Source organism: Manis javanica, chromosome 17, assembly GCF_040802235.1.
Source record: "Manis javanica isolate MJ-LG chromosome 17, MJ_LKY, whole genome shotgun sequence".
Lineage (NCBI taxonomy): Eukaryota > Metazoa > Chordata > Mammalia > Pholidota > Manidae > Manis > Manis javanica.
This window is the reverse complement of record NC_133172.1, coordinates 1,810,767-1,831,570: the sequence shown is the minus strand read 5'-3', so window position 1 is coordinate 1,831,570 and position 20,804 is coordinate 1,810,767. Positions and strand designations below refer to the sequence as shown.

Below are 20,804 nucleotides of genomic sequence, written 5' to 3'. Positions count from 1 at the left end.
TCGTGGTACTGCAAGATGTCACCACTGGGGGGAGACTGACAGTACTCGGGATCTCTGTAAGGTTTCCCTATTATTTTCCACGACTGCGTGGAAATCTACACTTACATCAAAATAAAATATTTAATTTTAGAAAACCCTTAGTCACCACCCAGGGCGGGGTGCCGCTCACAGTTCTGCGGCCACGCGGGCACGGCACACGTTCTGCGGGTCGCGGTGCAGGGGGCCCAGCGGGGCCTGGCTCTGCCCCAGCGTGCCCTCCCTGGAAGTAGCTCGGCTGGGAGAGTAAATTAACTTATAAAGCACAAAACTCCAAGAACTGAAGCTGGTGCAGGAAACGCGTCCTGGGAAGAGCTGACACTTTCTCGGGGCGGCTCTCGGGTGGGCTCTGCTCTGCGGGGAGGCCGCGCGGGCTTCTGGGAAACGTAGTCCGCCGTGGCGCAGACGCAGTGCGGCCGGGAGGGCCTAATGGGCGCCGTTCATTGTCCCGGCGGAGCGGCGGTGAGTCCCGCTGCGGGCCGGAGGCGGGAGAGGGAAGGGCGGGGTCCTCCACCGGCCGCCCTGCGCCCACCCTCGCCCGGGGCAGGGGGAGGCCTGAGGCGAGGACTGCGGTCAGGCAGGGGCCTGCGGACCCGGGGTGGGGGGGGCGTGCGAGCGCGTGTGCGTCAGCCCGACCCGCGCCTCTGGCCGTAGGTGCGGAGGCCACTGAGTCAGCGTGGGCCCGGGTGGCCTGCTGAGCCCTTGGCTTTGCCTGTGGGAGTCTGCCTGTCTCTGGCGGGGCTGTTATCGCTGGTGAAGACCTGTGTCCACGTCTCTGGGTGTCTGCCTTCCCCCCATGTCCGTGAGGTCTCTGTGTGACGGTTCCATCCCGTGTCTAGGCTTTTCCTCTCTATCTGCGTGTCTGTGAGCATGGCGGGTGTGTCTCGCCCACTGGTTACCTGTCTTGTCTGTCCATCTGTGTCATATTTGGATGCTGCTGGATGTTTTTGTGTGTGGCTGTGGGGTTGAGTGGGGGTGGGGGAATATCTGGATGTGCCCCTCCCACAAGTGCAAGTGAAAGACGGTATACACCGGGACAGGTGGCCTAGCAGGGTCGTCTCCCTTCTAGCCCCACGAGTCTCCTAGCCTGGGGTCCCCGATGCCCCCGCTCCTTCCTGCCTCTCTCAGCCTTGACTGGCTCATAGACGCCCTGGATGGGCTGGGAGCTTGGAAGGGCAGGAAGTGTGTGGGTGACAGGACGTGGGCGCTGTTTCTATTGCATCCTCTGTAAGTGCCCCCTTAGAGGGGATCAAAGACCCCTACCCGCTCCTGACCAGGGGCTGATTTGTCTGCGGACTGTGTACTGGGCCCTCAGAGTGCCATGCGTGGCCCTTTGGTGGGTCTGCCTCATTCACAGGCCTCCAGTAACTGAGTTAAGGACCCTCATCATCCCCATTTTACTCTGAGGTTCAGAGACTTTAAGTGAATCACTTTATACCCACCCATCCAGGTTCCAGAGCCCCCACACTTAACCACCACACAAATGGGGGTCCAAATCCTTTTTTTCTTTGGGCTCATCTGAGACAAAGTTGCAGGATCTTTCCCCATGACAATTCTCCCCTTCAAAACAATGGAAGGAAGGAGAGGGATGGGCAGCCACTGCCTTTTAGCCACACATCTTTCAGGCCACGCTAGGTTCCACGGTCGCCAGCCCCATGCACATGTCCTTACAGGGCCATTGTGCCTTCACAGGCTCCTTTCTCTCCCCCCAAAATTGTAAATTATAGTTTGTGATTGCATTGTTATAAAGACAAACATAATCCGGGATTAGATTCACCTTTTTTTCTTGTGATTTTAAATAGATGAAGGCATTCCTGCAGTTCTACAGGTGTCAGGGCCCAGGCCCTCCGGGCCGCGTGTGTATAAGTTGGCTCTGGTCGTGTCCACGTTTGGCCAGAGGAGCAGTGTTCTTGACTCCGTGGTGTGAGGATAGGAGTCAGCAACTGCCAGTCCGGAAAGAATGCCTTTTTAAAAATTAAACTGTTTCAAGAAACTATGACAGTAATACGCAGTCACTGCCCCCAGGGACCCAACCAAAGGAATCAAGTCAATAACCCCCTTCTCATTCCCACACTGTCCCCTTGAGGCCCCACCTGATGCCCGTCTTGCCCCACCATCCCGCGAATTGGACATGCTGCACAGAAGCACAGACACCCATGTGTGCCCATTCATCTCTACACAGGGGTTAGCGTTGGGTATAAACCAGGCACCTTGCTTTTCTCACTCGGTGGCATTGCAGAGATGTCAGCAGATGCAGAACTAACCGCTTCCTAGAGGCCACCTGCCCCTTCGCGGTATGGCTACCCCGCCACGCAGTTGGCCGTTTCTTTACTGATGGACACTTACTTGTGTCCAAGTTTGTGGTTGGCTGGTTGGTCTTTTGCCTCGAGGAGCAGTGCTCCAATAAACATCTTTTTTCTCTAAAAACCTTTTACATGGAGCTTTTATTGCCACGGGCAGTGTCTCAGGAACACAGTTGCTGGGGTTTGGGGATTCGCGCACTGCCAGCCCACTCTCCAGAAAGGTGGGGGACTTGGTTCCCGCAGGGGACAGCGAGAGGGCTGGTTTTTGTGTCTTCGCTGGTGCTAGAAGTTCGCTTATCTATTCACTCATCTCCATGTTGGGTGCCTTCCTGGGGCGTCCGTTCTGATGGAGGGAAGACGGGACGAACTGGAAAGCAACTTTTTAAAAAGACAGTTTTCACTTGATGCTGTGTGTGCTCGAAGAAGATGGGGGGGAGTGTTGGTGCTGTAGCTTGGGGGCCTGGGAGAGGGGGATTCTCCAGGGAAGGGGACCTTTGAGCTGGTGGCGAGGAGGAGCCACATGCAGAAGAGCATTCCCTGGAAGAACAGCAGTTGGAAGGCCAGTGGGCCTGGGGCCAAGTGTCCTGTAGAGGGAGGAGAGAGGTCGGAGGGCATCAGTCAGGGGCCGACCGTGAGGGCCGCGCGGGCTGCGAAGACGGCTGCGAAGACGTTGCTGGTGTCTCAGGCCCTGGAAGCCGCTGGAGAGCTTTAAGCCGGAGCACGCGCTTCCTGTGGGCAGGCACCGCGCCCTGGAGTTTGCAGACGTGAAGGGGTGGCTCCTTTGTGACTCAGTGGGGCTTCTTAGCCGCCCCACCACCGACACCCGCCATGGGGGGCCATCCTGTGCGGCCCGGCTGTTGAGCGGCCTCCCTTGTCTACCTGTGCTGGGCGCCCCCCGCAGCAGGCCTCCCCAAGCTGTGGCGCGTACGGGTGTCCCCAGACTCTGCCAGCGGCTGCCCCACAGGCCTCTCTGCCACCTGTCCTGTGTGTGCCCCCAATGAGCTTAAAACTGGGGACATTTGGCCTCAAAAAGACTCGTTTTCTTGTGGTTCTTACTCCTTACGAAGCATTAGAATCATCTGGGAAGCTTGTTTGGGAATTCTGATGCCTGGGCCGCACCCCGGTTCAGAGGGTCTGGGCAGGGGCCCAGGAACCTCCTTTCTGAATAAGAAACACCCCTGCTGGTTCTGGCTTGAGGACACAGCGCAGTGGCTAAAGGGCCTTTTGGGGCAGAAGACTGGGTGTGTCTGGGTGTCCTGAGGGGTTGGAGGCTTAGGAGGCGCATTCTGGCCCAGCAGAAGGAAAGCCTGTGTCCAGTGAGAGGTGGCAGTGGCACAGAAAGCTCCCCGTCGCGGGCGGTGCGCGAGTCCCGGCGGGTCCCCACGCGGCCAGGGCTGAGCCGGCGTGTCTTGAACGCCAGCAGTTGGCCCTGACCTGTGCCACCCGTCCTGCTTCACTTTGCCTTTTCTTTAAACTGGCTCACTGAGTCGTGCTTGGATTTTTTAACTTAAACCGACTTCAAAGGGGTCCTCTCGCTGTGTGACTGATTTAAATAAAGCTGGGTGTTGGTGGGCGTGGCTATAAAAGGAGGCAAACATTAACACAAATTAAAAACGCAATTCTGGCTAGATACTATGGGGCCTGTAATTTGGGGGAGAGTAGGCAGGGCAGGAGGGGTGGCAGGACACCCCCGCTGCCCCTGAGCATGTAGGACGAGGAGGAGAATCAAGCTGGGCTGCGTGTACCCTTCGCAGCGCCCCAAGCTCCCCGCCTAGGCCCCCAGGCGGCCCTGTCGCGCTCTGGGGACAGACTTGCCTGGCGCCGTGGTAACAGCAGTTGCCGGCAGTGCCCCTTACCGTGCGCCGCTCGCTGCCGGATCCTCCCGGGTCTCTGTTGGTTGAACCTCACGGTCACCCCGTGGGACGGGGCGCAAGCATCCTCGGGGTCGGGTGCAGCTGGGGTACCTGGTGGGGCCTCGGGCCAACACGGACCCAAGAGTGGGGTCTGGGAGGAGGCAGGGGTGCCGTTGCCCCCCAGCCCGCGGGAGCGGGAGCGTGCACAGGGGTCTGGGCGCGCGCTTGAAAGGCGACAAGCACGTGGGCCCGTATGTGCTCTGGTCTCAGCTGTGCGGTCGTGGGCGAGTGGCTTCTCTCTTTGGGCCTCAGTTTCCTCATCCGAGAAACAGGGCGGGTGGAAGTAGTACCAGCCTTTAGGGTGTTGGGAGGATTAAATGGGACGCTTGCCGGGTGCCCTGCCTGCGATGGTCGCCCAGGTGTGTGTGCCCTCCCTGCCTGTTTCCTACAGGGTGTGCGTCTGCCTCACAGGGCATCGTCTTTCTCCCCCACCCCAGGCTGTGTGTCCCCCGTCACTGTGGGCCCTGGAGGGATGGTCGCCCAGCTGCCGACTGATGAGGCCCAGGTGAGTCCGCAGCCCTCTTGCACCCGGGCTTCTGCCCAGACGTGACCCTGTGGCCCCCCCAGCCCCCTGCAGGGCCCACAGCTGGCCCTGCCTCCCGGGAGCTGTGTCTGCTCCGCGGAGGGAGGCGGGTAGGCACGGATGATGCACAGCCCCTTGCCTGTCCCTGAGGCTGGCTTCAGTCCGGGGGGACAGGGCAGCTGAGGAGTGACAGGTCTTGCCCTCAGGGCTCTCAGGAGGCACGGGGTGAGGGTGGGGGTGCTGGGCAGTGACAACTTAAACACGTTACATCGGGTGTGGGAAAAGCCCCCTCGGAGGCGCCTGGGCAGCGCGGTGACCCTGAGAAGGGGTAGACAGCTGGGAGCGTCCTGTGAACGCCCACGTGTGTGCGGCAGAGTGCAAAGCGCTGCTGAGCAGGCCACAGGCCTGAGACGGCGGCTGCCTCCAGGGGGGCCCGTGGGCAGGGGCGCAGGGCGTCAGGCTTTCTGACCGGTTTATGACGTTTTAGTGGGTAGTACCTGTAAGGCTGTTTGTGGTATTTTTCTCTAAGCTTTATTTTACTTCATAAATATTTCATAGTAAAAAAATGTATAAAATGGTCCTTATGGAAAATGGGGAAAACCCAGTAAACTGTAGGTAAAGCAGTATAATTCACACAAAGTTCCTCTACCCAGAGGTATATTTGTATATTCATTTTGTCTCCCTTCTCTGATTATTATTCTAAAAAAATAGCCAAGAATCGGCTCTGCCGTTTTGATTCTGATTTTTTTCATTCAACTTGATTCAGTAAGGATTTATCTCCCTGCCTTTGGAAACTGCACAGACATAACTTGCTTTGGCTGTATGATCAGTGTACCTAAATGTTCATCTGGTATTGGTGAGTTTGAGTTTTTAAAAAATCACCTTTCAGTGCGGTAAATAATCTATCATGAAAGTAAAAGAAAATTCTCGGAAGGTAAGGAAATGCGTGATCGTTGCAGAAAGTTGATGAGACCCGGAACACAGCTGAGAGAACCAGAGTGACCTGCCATCTTACCCCGGAAGGTTCCTGTCTCGCCTGCGTGGTGTGTCTCTCTCTCCCTGAATGACTGTTGTTTTGCAAAAAATAAGGACCATCCTGGCCAAGCATTTTTATGTGCAGCCATTTCATCGAAGGTTTCATCCTAAGCGTTTCTCTGCGTCATTAAAGACAATCCCCAGGAATGGCCATGCCATGGATGAAATTTTGTCTTGAGGGGTCAGACCTGCTTTACATGCTGGTTCCTCTGTTGTTGGACGTTTATTTGCTTCCAGTTATTCTTGGTTATGAGTGACATCAGGAGGGGCATGGCCAGGCGTAACACCCTGGCGTTCTGTATCAGCTTTCAGGAGCGATGACTCCAAGAGGAATACTGGCTTGGACATTTGTGAGGCCTCGCATCAGACTTCCTGGTGCTGCCTCAGGTGGTGTGGCGGGGTGGATTCCCACCAGGGCGGGGGACAGTCCCCACCCGCTGGTGGACTGTGCTGGCTGTTGTCGGGTATTTATTCTCGTTTGGATAAAAATGGCAAATGGGTGTGTGGATAAATGGATATAAATGACAGATGATACAAACCCTGAGTGTCATAGATGACAAAGTTGTGTCACCCAATCTTTGAGTAGCACTGTTTGCATTATTTATGAGGTTTGATTTTTTAGAAAATGTTCACTAGCCATTTCTGCGCGCAGGCACGTGGTCTGCCTTGTGCTTTACCAGTCTACAGGGATCTTAGTGTGCTTGAAGATTATAAAGAAGTGCGTGTGTATGTGCGAATACTTATGCAAATACTCTTCCCACGTTTGCTTTTTGTTCCTTATTTACTTTATGTTTCCTGTGTACAGAAGCATTCCCTGTTTTTAAAATTGAATCTGTCTTTCCTCTGGTGTCTTCCAATATCTTTAACCTGTAGAAGGGTTTTTCTATCCACAGATCATCTATAAGGCGATCACTATGTTCTCTTCCTTTTTTCCACTTACTGCTTGGATGTTAACAGTGAACTTTTAAATCTTTTGTATCTACCTGCAATTTATTTTGCTATATTAATGCGTCAGTTCACTTTTCTGTGAATTTTGGGTTGTCGTGTCTTCATCTGCTTAACACCATTATTGAGATACACCCCACCTACCACAAGTGTACAATTCACTGGTTTCCTGTATATTCAGAGTCGCACAACCATCACCACATTCAATTTTAGAGCATGTTGTCACCCCAAAAAGAAATCAGTACCCATTAGCATTCGCTCCCATTTACCCCATCGACCCCCAGACCCTGGCAACCACTAGTTTGCTTTTTGTGTCTGGATTTGCGTGTTCTGGGGATTCCGTACGGTCGCACGATGGGTGAGCTTTAGCGTCTGACTTCTCCCACGGAGCATGATGTTTTTGAGGTTCAAACATGTAGCAAGTACCATCACTTCATTCCTTTTCATGGCTGAAAAATGCCCAGATAGGACAGACCACGTTTTGTTTATCCATCATTAAGTGATGGCCTTTGGGTTGCGGGCAGTTTCGGTTATTGTCAGTGAGGCAGCAGACGCTACTGTGCGGCTTTCCGTCCGAACATGCGCCCTGCATCTGGGCTGCAGGCCTCGGGGTGGAGTTGCTGGCTCACGCGACTCTGTTTATCGCTTAGCGAGCTATTGGACTGCTTTCCAAGGCAGGTGCACCATCGTGTCTTCATTCTTAACTCTTGTATGATTGCTGTCTTCATTTCTTCTTTCCCTACATTATTTAGAAGGACTTGCCGATTGTTTTTCATTAGAGGTGGGATTTTCAAGTGTTTTTTTCCCTTAATCACTTCTAATGAAATTACATTCTGATTTTTTTTTTTTAATAGGGCCTCTATGTTTTCAGGCCTTTGGAATTTGGTGAGGTTTTCCTTTGTGGCTAATAGGTTTGTGCCATTAGACGGGAAACCAAAATAGACAAGGCAATAGAATGGGTGGCCTTGGACATTTCACGCAAAGAATTCAGAGTCTGGCACGTTTGGGGTTAAACCTCACTTCGGGGCCCTTCCACAGAGGGCAGGCCCGCACCTGCCCTCCCAACATCCTTTGCCGCGAGGCGGAGGCTGCAGGACTTCTATCTCTCTGTTAAATGCCTCGGCACACAGAGCCTGCTCAGTAAAAAATTTATTTATTGAGCAAGTTCATTGAGGTGGGGCACACTTAGGGAAAACCTTCCAAAGGAATTACTATGTTAAAGAAATTGAAGTGAAGTAAGAAAGGCGGTGGTTGGAAACTCTCGGAGGTGACGTATAAATTTATGGCCTTGAGTGAGGTGATGGTTTTATGCGTGTGCGCTTTCCAGACTTACTAAGTAAGTTGTATTAATTAAATGTGTACAGCTTTTCATATGCCCATCATAATAAAGCATTTTTTTAAGAAAAGGAATTATTAGAAGGACTAAGGGGTGTGTCGAATAATGATGCCATATATTAATAACTATAATAATAAATATGAATACAGTACATATACAATGTCAAAATTAATCAAATGATAATTGCCAGAGTTGACATTCATCAAGCGCTTGCTCCAGCCATACCAGCCACTGTGCCGGAACCAGACATGCATTGTTGTCATGAGCCCATTGAGCAAACGAGGCTCAGAAAGGTTAAGAGAGTTGCCCGGTGAAACACAGCAGGGGAGGAACGGATCCAGGAGTTAGTCAGAGGCCGCCAGGCTACGGAGCCCAGGCTCCAGCCTCTGCCCTGTGCCGCCTCTTTGTCGAGTGGTGGTGGCCTGTGAAGCAGAGGAGGCCAGCATGCGCCCAGGGCGCCGGCAGGCTCGGGATCCCGAAAGGGCCGGGCAGCAGGTGGGGCGCCCTCTCGAGGAGGGCTCAGGGCCCTGGGTGGGGTGGCTCGGGGAGCCGAGAGCCGAGGACCTGAGGGTAGCTGTAGCCGCAGCTGGTGGTTACCGAACGCCTGCTGTGTGCCGTGCACTGTTCTGAGCCCCAACTCATTGAATCTTCTCATCACCTTTACTCATTGAGCCGCGTATTCATTCAGGAGCTCCTTATTGAGCACCTAGTGTATGACAGCATTGTTCTGATCACGGGGGCACAGTAATGAGCGAGACAGGCGCACCGGTCTGCCGAGGCTGCCATGACAAAGCACCGCAGTCCGGGGGCTCGGACAGCAGAAATGCTCGCTCACAGTTCTGGAGCCAAGAAGTCCGAATTCAAGGTGTCGGCAGACGGGGGCGCCCCTCGAGGGCTCAGAGGAGGTTCGGCTCTAGGGCTCTCCCAGCTCCTAGCAGTTCTTGGCCGTGACAGTGCCACTCCACCTTCCCGTGGCGTTCTCCTTGTGTGCACCCCCATATCTGGATTTCTCCTTTTTATAAGGACACCAGCTGTATTGGGGTAAGTGCCCCCCCTACTCTGGTGTGACCTCGTCTTAACTAATTACATGGGCACCAATCCTGTTTCCACATAAGGTCCCCTTCCGAGCTGCTGGGGGTTGGGACTTAAACATATGAATTTGTGGGAGGGGGCATAATTCAGCCTGTAACAGGCACTTAGGTAGTACCTGGCACCCAGCAACTGTGTGTTGATCAATAAGCATTGTCACTGTTAGGACTGAGGACATCGTCACCACCGTCATCTGCGCTCAGCCATGTTCATTCCATCCACGGGGTTGGCGGCATCGGCTGGAAGGCCCTTACACCCCCACCCCATGAACTCCTCACCACCCCACAAGGGCCCAATCTGCCCGTTAAGCCTCAGGTCTTGGTCCAAACTCTTCCCTCCTCCAGACTCTCCCCACAGGGGCTTAAGTACTACACTAATTCTCCCCCAACACCGTTCAGTGTCACCTTTCCAAAGGCTTCCTGGATACACCCTGAGGCTGCTCTTGCTCAGGCGCCTAGAGGTTTTGTTCATACCTTCATGGTGGTGTTGACCAGACCGTGGGTCAGTTATGTTTATTTCTGTCTGCCTTTCCCATCACCTGCTTGAACCTTCCGTGTCCGTGTCCCAGCACCCAGCTCAGGGCCCAGAGCTTAGTAGGGGCTCGAGGGTTTGCTGAGTCACTGATTCCACCCAGGATTCTGCCTTTGCTGGGCTCCTAGTGCACCTGTCAAACCACTGGGTCAGGGTCTCACCTTTGATCGCTTCTGTTTCTCAAATCTGTGACTATCTGCTCTGAACAACCTTGTGCTTGTTTTATTTCTCTGTCATCAGGGGACCATCCCAAGATACACAGCCACCAAGAAAGCTGGGAGTGGTCAGTCCCTTCGTGAGCCCACACCTTGTTGAAATCACTTCAGATACATCCTGTGTGCCTTCCCTAAATCCTCGTAGCCTTTCTGGCCATTTCTCCAGACCTGCGTAAGGAGGGCCCCACAGTGGGGGGCTGTGCGTTTCCTCTTGCAGGAGTCAGTGACGTCAGGGATGTGGCCGCGGACTCCCCCCAGGAGGAGTGGCAGCGGCTGCAGCCTGCCCAAAAGAACCTGTGCAGAGATGTGATGCTGGAGACCTACAGGAACCTGGTCTCGCTGGGTAAGCGGGCAGCCTCACTGAGGCACTCACCATCAGCCTGTCACTTGAGCAGCACAGAGAAATACAAAGTTTGACAGATTTGACTACATAAAAGTTGAAATCACTTGAAGCTCAACATAAAGTTTATAGGTAGTAAAATGGGAAATAATATTTACTACATGCATAACTGTCAGGATTATAATTATAGAAAGAGCTCCTAGGAATAAATAAGAAAAAGACTGAATAATAGAAATGTTGACCAAACTTATGAGCTGGCAATTCATAGATGTAGAAATACAGTTACACCTTATAAAAGATATTGAAACCTTACTAACAGTCAAACGAAATACAGATTGAGCCAGTGAAATGTTTTTTTGCCCATAAAGTACACAGAGATGAAAAAGAAAGTAATAGCCTATTGAGGGTGTAGGGAAAAAGGGACTCTTTCATTTTAGGGTATAAAACTGCAGCAACTCTTTTGGAGAACAGTTTGGCATTATCAACCAAAGTTTTAATGATTCTGTTTTTAGGGATCTATCCTTTAGAAATCTTCCTATAGGTGTGCAAAGTTTTACACAGGAAGAAAAAGAGGAATGACCTGCATGCCCATCTGTACGAGACTGACTAAACATGTCAAAGCGTGTTTTGATATGATAGAAACCCTGCAGCTCCTCAAAGGTGAGCACCCTTCATAGGCACCAACATGGGAGCATGTCCCTTGGTACACAGTTAGGAAAAACACTAACTTTCAGAACTGGAGTATAGTCACGTGTCTTTAACAGCTTTTGTGGAAGAATAGTTGGCTGCACTTATTTAAAGCAAACAATTTGATGCATTTGACATCTGTATACACCCGGGAAAACACCACCGTGGTCCAGATAATGAATATATCCATGACCCCGAGAAGTTTCCTGTGCCCCTTTGTGGTATTTCCCTCCCTCGTGCACATGCACCCTCCATCACCAGGCAGCCACTGGTCTGCTTTATGTCACTGCAGTTTAATCTGCATATTCTAGAATTCTCTGTGCCTAGAATCTTACAGCATGTACTGTTCTTTTGGTCTGACTTCTCTGAACATAATTATTTTGAAGTTCACCTATGTTGTAAGTATCAATCATTCACTTTTTATTGTTGAGGTATGTGTTCTGCGTTATGTTTAGATCACAATCTATCCACTCACTTGCTGATTAACATCTGGGTTGTTTCCAGTTCTGGACTATTAGAAATAATATCTATGAACATACATGTACAAGCTTTTCTCTAAGCACATGCTTTTCTTTCTCTTGAGTAAACACCAGGGGGTAGAATGGTTAGATCATATGATTGGTGCATATTTAACTTTCTAAGAAACTGCCAGACTTTTTTCCAAAGTGGATATACCATTTTGCATTTCCACCAGCAGTACCTGGGAGTTCCAGTCGCTCTGTGTGCTTGTCAGAGCTTAGTATGCTTGGTCTTTTTCATTTTAGCCACTCCCATTGGTGTGTAGTTATCACATGGTAGTTTTTAGTTGATACTGAGAATCTTCCCATGTGCTTATCTGCATCTCTATATGCTCTTTGGTGAAATATCTGTTCAAGCCTTTTGCCCTTTTTTTTAAGTTGGGTTGGTTATTTCCTTATTAAATTTTGAAATTCCTTTGTATATTCTTTTTATATACAAATTCTTGATATGTCTTTTATCAGATACATGCCTTGTAATATTTTCTCCCATTCCATGGGTAGTCTTTTCTCTTTCTTGATGGCATCATTTAAAATGCAAACATTTAACATTTTCGATGTAGTTCTTTATTTTGTTATTGTTGCTTGTACTTCTGATGCCCTATCGAGAAAACATTTTCTAGCCCAAGGCCATGAATTTACTCCTATTTTTCCTTCTAAGAGTCTCATAGTTTTGCTCTTTATTTAGGCCTTTGGTCCATTTGGGTCAATTTCTGTGGATGACATAGAAAAGAGATCTAATGTCACTCTTTTGAATGTGGATATCCAGGTGCCCCAGTACTGTGTGTTAAAGAGCAGAAGCTTTTAATTCGAGGAAGTCCAGTTTATCAGTTACCTTCCTTAGGGATTGTGCCTCAAGGCCACAAGGTTCCTAGAAAATATATGGTTTTAGGCTTTGTATTTTGTGCTCTGATCTCTTTAGAGTTAATTTTTGTAATGATGCAAAATGTTTACTCACAATCTTTTTTTTTTTTTTTGGTCAAATGGGTGTCCACTTGTTCCACCACCATTTGTTGAAAATTTCTAAGTTTTCCCACTGAAAAATTTTGCCTGAATTGCCTTTGCGCTATGTAAAAAAAATCGACTGTACGTGTGAGCCTAATTCTAGAGGACTGTTCCGTCCATCTGCCTGTCATAGGACCAACACCATGTCCTTCAGTCTGCCCTGTGTGTGCCTTTATGCTGTGGTCAGTCTGGGATGGCCTACTGCCCGCAGGCCCTCTGAGTGTGCTGCCCAATGCGCCAGGCGTCATATGGTGCAAGTTCATGGCTATTGGGTGTGAGAAGGCCCCGTGTCAGCTTGGGGCACTGTTTTCGAGTCCTCCCAGCTGCTTTTTCCCCAGCTTTGGGTAGTTTCCATTTATGCATGTTCTGTCCAGGAATCTGAGTGTTGGGGGGAGGGCCTTGCCCATCTCTGGAGTGCCCTTTCTGCACAGCTTTCCTCTCCTGTACCAAGTCCTGGGACCTCCACTTGCCTTCCCCTGTCAGTTCCATCTCCTCAACTCAGGGACTGTCCACTGGGGTTGGCCTCAGTTCCCCCCCACGCCTCGGCTGTAAGCTTTCCGGTTGAGCGAGCTGGGTGGTCGTAGGGCCTCCCTTTTGATTCCACCTCTCAGGAATTACTGCCCATTGTTGCCTGATGTCCAGTGTCTGGAAATTCTTTGTTTAATATATTTTGTCCTTTCTCCCCACCCCCATCCCGGCTTGCTTTAGGCTGTAGACTGGAGGGAAATCTTGTCCCTGTTACCCTATCTTGGGCAGAGCCTCATTTTAGAAAAAAAAGTGTGTTCATATGTGTGTGTGCATACAGGTATGTGTATTTTTTAAAAAGGTGTGCATGGGAAAAAGATTCTAAAAACATACACCAAACGTAACTCAAATGGGGGATATTGCAGGAGACTTACATTTTATAAGTTATTTTGTGGTGTTTTAGTAACAAGTGAATTACTTTGTGATCAGAAACAACTGAAAATACAATATGGGAAAAGAAACTATGAAGGACAAGAAATCTACCACCATGAAAAAAAATCCGCACGCAGATGAAAGGAATGAATGGTGTTTTGCCGAAACGGCATCTGCGGACACGGTCCTGTTAACATTCCCTTGACCGCAGGCAGGCGTGTCCACGTGGACTGTCGCCAGCCGCGCACGCCCTCTTGGCCGATCTGACTGGGGAAAGGCACCGTGGGGGTCTCGTCTCAGTGTGGCTGACGTCGAGCTGCGCTGTCAGTTCTCCCAGATGAGAGTCGGGTGTTTGCTGTTTTCCTGATGGTCCTTCCTGAAGGGTTTTAGTCCATGGAGGGAAGGTGGCCTCCTTTCTCCTGCCCCTGCCCCGTCCTGAGGGCCCTTGTGCGCTGTGGGAGGGCACTGGCCCTGATTTTCAGCACTGGGCAGGAGCTGGGGGGTTCGGTCTAGCTGGTAAGGCCTCCTTAGGGCGGAGGGCAGCGTGTGCTGTAGAGGGGCAGGGGTGGCAGTTGCTGCCACATCTTGGGCAGGAAGTCCTCGGTGGCCGACTGGCTCCTTGGCCATGGTGATGGAGAGATCTGGTCCAGTTTGAGCTGTTCTCTGTGTCCAGTGGCCCTTTTGATATCCTGAGTGGTGGGAGTGATGGCAGGAGTCAAGGATGACTGCTCGGTCTTTTAAGCTGTGGTAAAGTATGCATAACATCAAATTTACCATCTTACCCATTTTAGGTGTGCAGGTCAATGGCATTAAGTACACTCACTCTGCTGGGCAGCCGTCGCCACCCACCTCCCGGCCTCTCTTCCACCTGCAGAACTGAAACTCTGTCCCCATTAAACACTAAGGCCCCACCCCTCCCCGGGGCCCGCCACCCCGCCCTCCGGCCCCGTGAACCTGACACTGGTAGGGGCCTCATGGGAGTGGAATCACACAGTATTGGTCCTTCTGTTCTAATTTGTTGTGCCTTTGATGAACTATTTCTTTTTATCCTTGGTGGGGGGCGGAGGTTCCGATGAGATGTCTTGCGGTACCCACGAGCGCCGCCAGGTAGGCCCCTGGATATTCCAAAGCGGAGCTCGGAGCGCGCGTCGGTGCCAGGCGTAAACTGGGGACGCCTGGGCGCACAGATGCCGACATCCAGGCCCCCGGGCGCAGCCTGAGCGCCGGTGCGGTTAGGGGAGGGGCCTAACGCGGTGGTCCTGGGGCCCACCCGGGCGGCTTGGAGCCACGGCACGGCTGCGACCACCAGGGAAGGGGTGTGCAGTGACGCGGTCCTGAAGTGCGGAAGCGGGGGGCGAAGAAAAGAAAAAAAGAACTGGGAGGGTGACGCTCCCACGTGTCGCCAGCCACTTACCCGGCTACTTCCCTCTGCCGCTCCTAGTTGGGCTTGAACTCACAACTCTGAGGTTAAGAGTCCCATGCTCTACCAACGGAGCTACAGCAGGGCTCCCGTTCGCTGCTCATGGAATGCGTAAACAGAATGTTCTTTGTTCTCTATTCCCGCCACATCGGCAAGTGGGGGAAGGGCATAGCCCGCTCCCCACAGTGCAGGGAGCGCAGGGACTGGGACCAGCTCCAAGGGGCACCTGCTGCCGCTGGGAGAGGGGCGCGCGGGGCTCCGGCAGGCCGCGTCGCGGCCGGCGGGGGCCGAGGAGGCAGGGCCGGGCCCTGCCGGGAACCCAGCCAACCGTTCGTCACCTCTAACAAACAGGCGCTGTGAGAAGCGCAGCAGGCCGGGGCCTGGGGATGAACCCGGAAGTGAGGGACTCACGGCCGAAGCCCCTCCTCCGGTTTGCCAGGGCCTCCCCACCGCTGCCCCGCCTGTTGGCGCTCAGGCGTCCCCGCCACCCCGCCAGGGCGCCCCTCCGGCTCTCTGCTCACCTGTGCAGACCCGCTTCCTTGATGCCCGCGCGCGTCGGCCCACTGGGAGGCTGCTCAGTCTGCGCCCTGGGGCGCGCTCGCCCCGCCTCGGAAGGCCTCCCAGCATTGCTAACCACGTGTATGTCGTCTTCTTTCCCGCCAGACTTGGAGACTAGACCTGAAATGAAAGAATCGGGTCCCAAGGAGGTCATTGCGGAAGACAGAGCGCTGGTCGGGGCGGTCGCGCAGGGACCTGAGAGGAGCGGCGCGTGGGTCCCCGCCTTTGGGGGCATGTGGACGCGGGAAGCACGAGGGCCTGTGCGGAGCGCGCGGGACCGGCCCGGGCCTTGGACCCCGGGCGGTGTGAGCCTCGGGCCTCGGTCAGCCGCGGCCCTGCCCTGGGCTCCCCGCCGCGCGAGCCCCCGAGAGGAGGGGGCCCGGCGGCTGGGCATGCGCAGGGAGAGCATCCCGAGGGGCTTGGCGCCCTCCACGCCGGACGCGGTGGGGAAGCCCTTTGGCTGCACGGAGTGCGGCAAGGCGTTCGGCCGGAGCTCGTCCCCGCTGAAGCACCGCCGGATCCACACCCGGGAGAAGCCCTTCCAGTGCGCCGCTTGCGGCAAGGCCTTCATGGAGCGCTCCTCGCTCACCATCCACCGTCGCGTGCACACCGGCCAGAAGCCGTACCTGCGGCGTGTGTGGCAAGGCCTTCAGCCAGAACATGCATCTCGTCGTGCACCAGCGCACGCGCGCCGGGGAGAGGCCATACGTGTGCGGCGACTGCGGGCGCGCCTTCAGCCAGAACATGCACCTGACGGAGCATCGGCGGACGCACACGGGCGAGAAGCTGTTCGCGTGCGCGCAGTGCGGCAAGGCCTTCGGCCAGAGCGCCTACCTCATGGAGCACCAGCGCATCCACACCGGGGGGAAGCCGTACAGGTGTGGCCAGTGGGGCAAGGCCTTCATCAAGAACTCCTCGCTCACCGTCCCCCAGAGGACCCACAGCTGGTGGGTCCTACAGCTGCGGCGAGTGCAGCAAGGCCTTCGGCCGCAACACCAACCTGACGTGACACCCGAGGATCCACACCTAGGGGGCCTGCCATAGTGCGCCCCAGAACCCACACCTGGCAGGCCCTCCGCCCGGGAAGTTCTGACATGGGAGCCCCGGGTGGCCGGTGTGAGGCGAGGCCCGCCGCAGCGGCTCCCAGAGTGGGGGCGTGGGACAGGCTCCTGCCCTACGGGGCGCGTGCCTGTGCCAGCGGTCAGCAAGGCCCTGTGCAGCTGCTGTTTCAGGGAACACGGGTGGTTCCCTGAGGCTGGCAGCTTACGGAGCGCCAGGACGCGAGGGCATCCGGTTCCACACCACGTCTCTGGGTAAATCGTTGCAAGAGCTTGGACGACGCCTCAAGGGCCCCGGGTCTCCCGCAGTGAACACAGGACATTTCTCCCTAGCCACACACCCTGGAGCCAGTTGAGAAGCAGGCGGTCTCTGTAAGATAAATTCTAACCGAAATAAGCAGGTGACGAGAGGCAACAAAGGGCCAGGCAGTTTATTTGAGCACAATCCCAGGCGATGTTCCCCGGTCTGGCTAGTCACAGGTCGGGGAAGTCGCGCCCAGCAGGGCAGGCAGCGAGTTTTTGAAGAAGGCAGGGGGAGGCAGAGCTTAGATTTACGGCGGCGCGAGGATTGGCCAGCCTGAGGCACCCTTTTCAGGTTGGGAGGGGGCAGCAGCCGGGGACTTTGTCATGTCATCAGGGTCTGACGTGCTCACCCCTCCCTCCGGTGCCTCCAGCCTTACAGTCTCCACCTGCGAGCTTCCTGGGCAGGGTAGGCACGAGAGGGGCTGCATCCTTCCCAAGCCTGGCACCCCCGTGAACTTCTTACCAAATATGCTGGAAGCCCCCAGCCAGTGGCGTGGAAGTTGGCAAGTTGTTTGTGAGGGGTACAATTTTTTTTTGAATTAGCAAATAACAGTAGCCACTTCAGATGCCGGAGACCAATGTCATTTTGAATAGTCATCAGCTGCAGAAAAATACAGGTACCAGTTGCCCTGTCAAAATCCGCTTCAGTGCTTGTGGAGAGAGGGGCAGGCGGGGAAAAGCCAGAGGCTTGGCATTCAAGTGTAAATACTTGGGGACTGAAGGAGCAAGCGCGTTGGGGCAGACCATCCGTTCTTAGGGTTATTTTTGAAGCTAAACTTGAGGGCACCTCCGGGTGTTTCCCAAGGCCGACCTGAAGTTTACAGGAGTTCCCCCAGTCTCCTTTCTCTGGTGTCTTCCACGCCACCCTTTATTTTAACCCTTTGTGCTGCTCACCACAGATGTCCTGGTGTTTCCAAATGTCCCGCACTTCCTGACACTGGTGTACACAAAGAATAAATAATTCGTTTTTAAAAATCATTCACATAGTAAGCTCACTTTCTGTTGCAAGTAGGCAAAGCAGTCACTCAGACGTGCATCATCATGGCGGGCAGGTCGAATGTCTGGCAGCCTCGTGGGCGTCGGTGGGTTTGGTCAGGACACGAAGCGTTAGGGCCGTAGCTGCGGTTCTCCGGCTCCCCCTTTCCATGAGGGCCTCCTCCTCATGCTCTCCCCCTCCCTCTCTCATTCTCTTTGTTTTCATAAAAGAAAACCCAAACCCTGCCCCACTCCTTGTAGTCATTTGCGTACATCCTGCTGCCACCCATTGGGGATGCAACTGGCACAGGGCTGAGCCGAGCTGGGTGGACACCGCATGAGGCTGGTTGGGGCGGGAGTCTTGGGACCTGGACCCTAAGTGGCCGAATCGCCTCGTAGTCCGTCAGCAGCTGACTGCGCTCCAAGCATGGTGTCGGTGGGAAGTGCCGACCGGGGGTATGTCTGGGGCCAGGTGGAGGCGCCCATCAGGCTCCGCGTGATAGGCTGTTGGGTCAGTTCGTGCAGGCAAGACGGGGCATGGGACACGGGTCTTCTACTAACACGAACACACAGGACCTGTGGCCCCTCAGGCCCCTGGAGAGCCCAGAGGCCGGGTCTCTGGCAGCTGTGCCCACAGCCACTGTCTCCTGTGCCGTCCAGTGCCCAGTCTGCTGGCATCTTCACCCCTGCTCACGAGGTGAGACAGGCAGCCTCACCCTGCCAGACATCTCTGCGCCCTTCCAATTCTCTCATAAGGTGGGAAAGGATGGAGGACCTCCATCCGCACCACTTCACTCGCTCTGGGAAACTGGGATGGGATGGGGAAACCGAGGCCTCAGACAGGAGCCGCTGGGGAATTATCAGGAGCCTGGCAGACACCCCTTCAGCCGCATTTACTGAGCACCAGGACGCAGATCTGGAAGCTGGCGATGGGTCCGCTCCAAATGAAACCAAGGCCTCCATGTGGCGGGGCTCGCGTTCCAGGGCCAGGACACAGGGAATGAGGCAAAAGCGTGAAACAGGGTAGGGTGTTGGGCCGCGGGGAGGATGCGGCGGGTGCGGCACGTGGTGTCCCGATTACATGACCCACGTTCGGACAGACCCAAGGAAGGGAGAACAGGAGCTTGTGATCGGGCAGGTGGGATTCGTCCCGAAGGGCCCGAAAGAGGCGCCGGAAGCTCAGCAGCGTTTCTCCCGAGGTGGCGGAGGGAACACCTACGGTAGATGGCCCACCATGCCTGCTGAGGAAGCCTCCACAGCGGGGGTTCAGAGAGCTTCCGGGTGGTGAGCACATCCTCGTACTGGGAGGGGGCCACCCCCAGCCCACGGGGACAGAAGCGCTGCGCTCGGGTCCCTCCCGGACCCCACCCTGTGTGCTCTTCTGCGTCCTTTATCATATGCGCTCTGATAGGCCATTGATCCCGTGACTAAAACGTTTCTCTGAGTCCGTGAGCCACTCTAGCAAATTAGTGGGACCCAGGGAAGGTTGTGGGCACGTCTGGTTTATGACCGGTCGGTTAGAAGTGCAGGGGGCAGCCTGGACTTGTGACTGGCATCTCGGGTGGGTGTGGGGGCGATACTGCAGGTCTGAGCCGTACCCTGGGGGACCTGATGCTCTCCAGGTAGATACTCAAGTTGAATGACAGGACTCCCAGCTGGTGTCATAGAACTGGTTGGTGTGGGGGAAACAGGAGAAGTGCGTGCTTTTCCCGCTCATACTTAACATTATACATATATATGTTATATGTAATATTGTTATGTAATATGTAGTTATATAATTGTATCATCTATTATTTTATGTAATATGCATTATGTGTATGTATAATAAAAGATGTGTATTTAAGAAGATACATAGTAGGGTAAGTCACTACACGACACGGGTACCCCGGAGCTGTAGAGTGGGGCATGCATGAGGTGGGGGACAGTGAGACGTGGCTCGCTTCCCTGCGGGGCCCTGCAGGGCACCATCGCCCTGTGGCCACAGCCCCCTGCTTCGTACTCCTCCTCAGACTGCAGGCCTTCTTAGTGCCCATTTTATTTCTCTGCCGTCGTCTTCCTCATTAGGAGGAGGGCAGAGCTTTGGGTCTGTCCAGTTTGCTCGCCTTTAGGACTCGTGCCTGGTGCATCGAGGGTGCTCGGTAAATGCTCGATGAATGAGCCAACGCTAGGCCCTCAATAAATGCTGGCACCTGGGCCGTGACCAAGGGCGTGAGTCTTCCTGGGAAGCAGCCCATTGCCTTCCTGACCCAGCCTATTCGCTGGAGACCTGGGTCCAGCCCGTGCCCCTCACCCCCGCATCCACAGCCCCGTGAAGGAAGGATCGGGTGAGGCGCAGCAGGCAGGCCGGGGGTCACTGGTCAGAATCATCTCAGTGGTCTCTGGGGCCCCGGGGCTGAGTGGTCTGGTACCTGCCCTGGGGGGATAGTGGGGGGAGCGTGAGAGCCCCACAGAGGCAGTTCTTGGGGTGTGGGCCCTAATGGGTCGGTTTGCATTTGAAATTGTGTTTATAGGCCTGCTGTTTCCCATCTCTAGGCCAAGAATTTCCATTCTCTGGGCATTAGCTACCCTGGAAGGGGCAGCCTCTCCAGAGTCAGCAAGGCCCCAGGATGTCAGAGCATCAGAAAAGAAAAGGCATGATTAATACCCTGGCACCCCAGCCAGAGCCAGTCTCCCCCACTGGTTCTCAGTGTGGATGGCTAGGCAAGGCTCCCTGCCAGCTTCTGGCCAAGAGGCAGCCTGAGGGCACTCAGGTGGAGGGAAGCAGCCCTTCCCCTTCGCTGCCCGGGTGCTGCCCCACTGCTGGGGACCCCACCAGAGCCTCAGGAGCCAGCACACCCTCCCTAGGGTACGAGGAGGGTTCTCCTGGGCCGGCCAACCACCCCTCGCAGCCCTGGATTCCTGGCCTGGGAATGATCGGACTGGGAGGCTGGACTCCAACCCACAGCCTCAGGGACGGGAGGAAGGGCCCCGTCCTGCAGGAACCCATGGAGGGCACAAGCAAGCCCCCCAGGGAGGGCCAGGGGGCTCTGGGAATACAGGAAACCGATCCACTCTTAAACCAGACCCCCCACTGACCCCCACCGACATGCTGGGTGGGATTCTTGTAAACATGAAGCGCTC

The 20,804-nt window shown here is 54.4% G+C and overlaps 1 protein-coding gene across 1 annotated transcript; it reads left to right on the top strand.

The window, feature by feature from the left end:
• The first annotated feature begins 407 nt into the window (after positions 1-407).
• ZNF71 (zinc finger protein 71) lies at positions 408-17,687 on the top strand. Its single transcript, XM_073226778.1, has 5 exons — positions 408-498; positions 4,690-4,757; positions 9,952-9,994; positions 10,144-10,269; positions 15,454-17,687. The coding sequence occupies exons 2-5, from the start codon at positions 4,725-4,727 to the stop codon at positions 16,350-16,352; spliced, it is 1,101 nt and encodes a 366-aa protein (XP_073082879.1). The 5' UTR covers positions 408-498; positions 4,690-4,724; the 3' UTR covers positions 16,353-17,687.
• Positions 17,688-20,804: the final 3,117 nt, after the last annotated feature.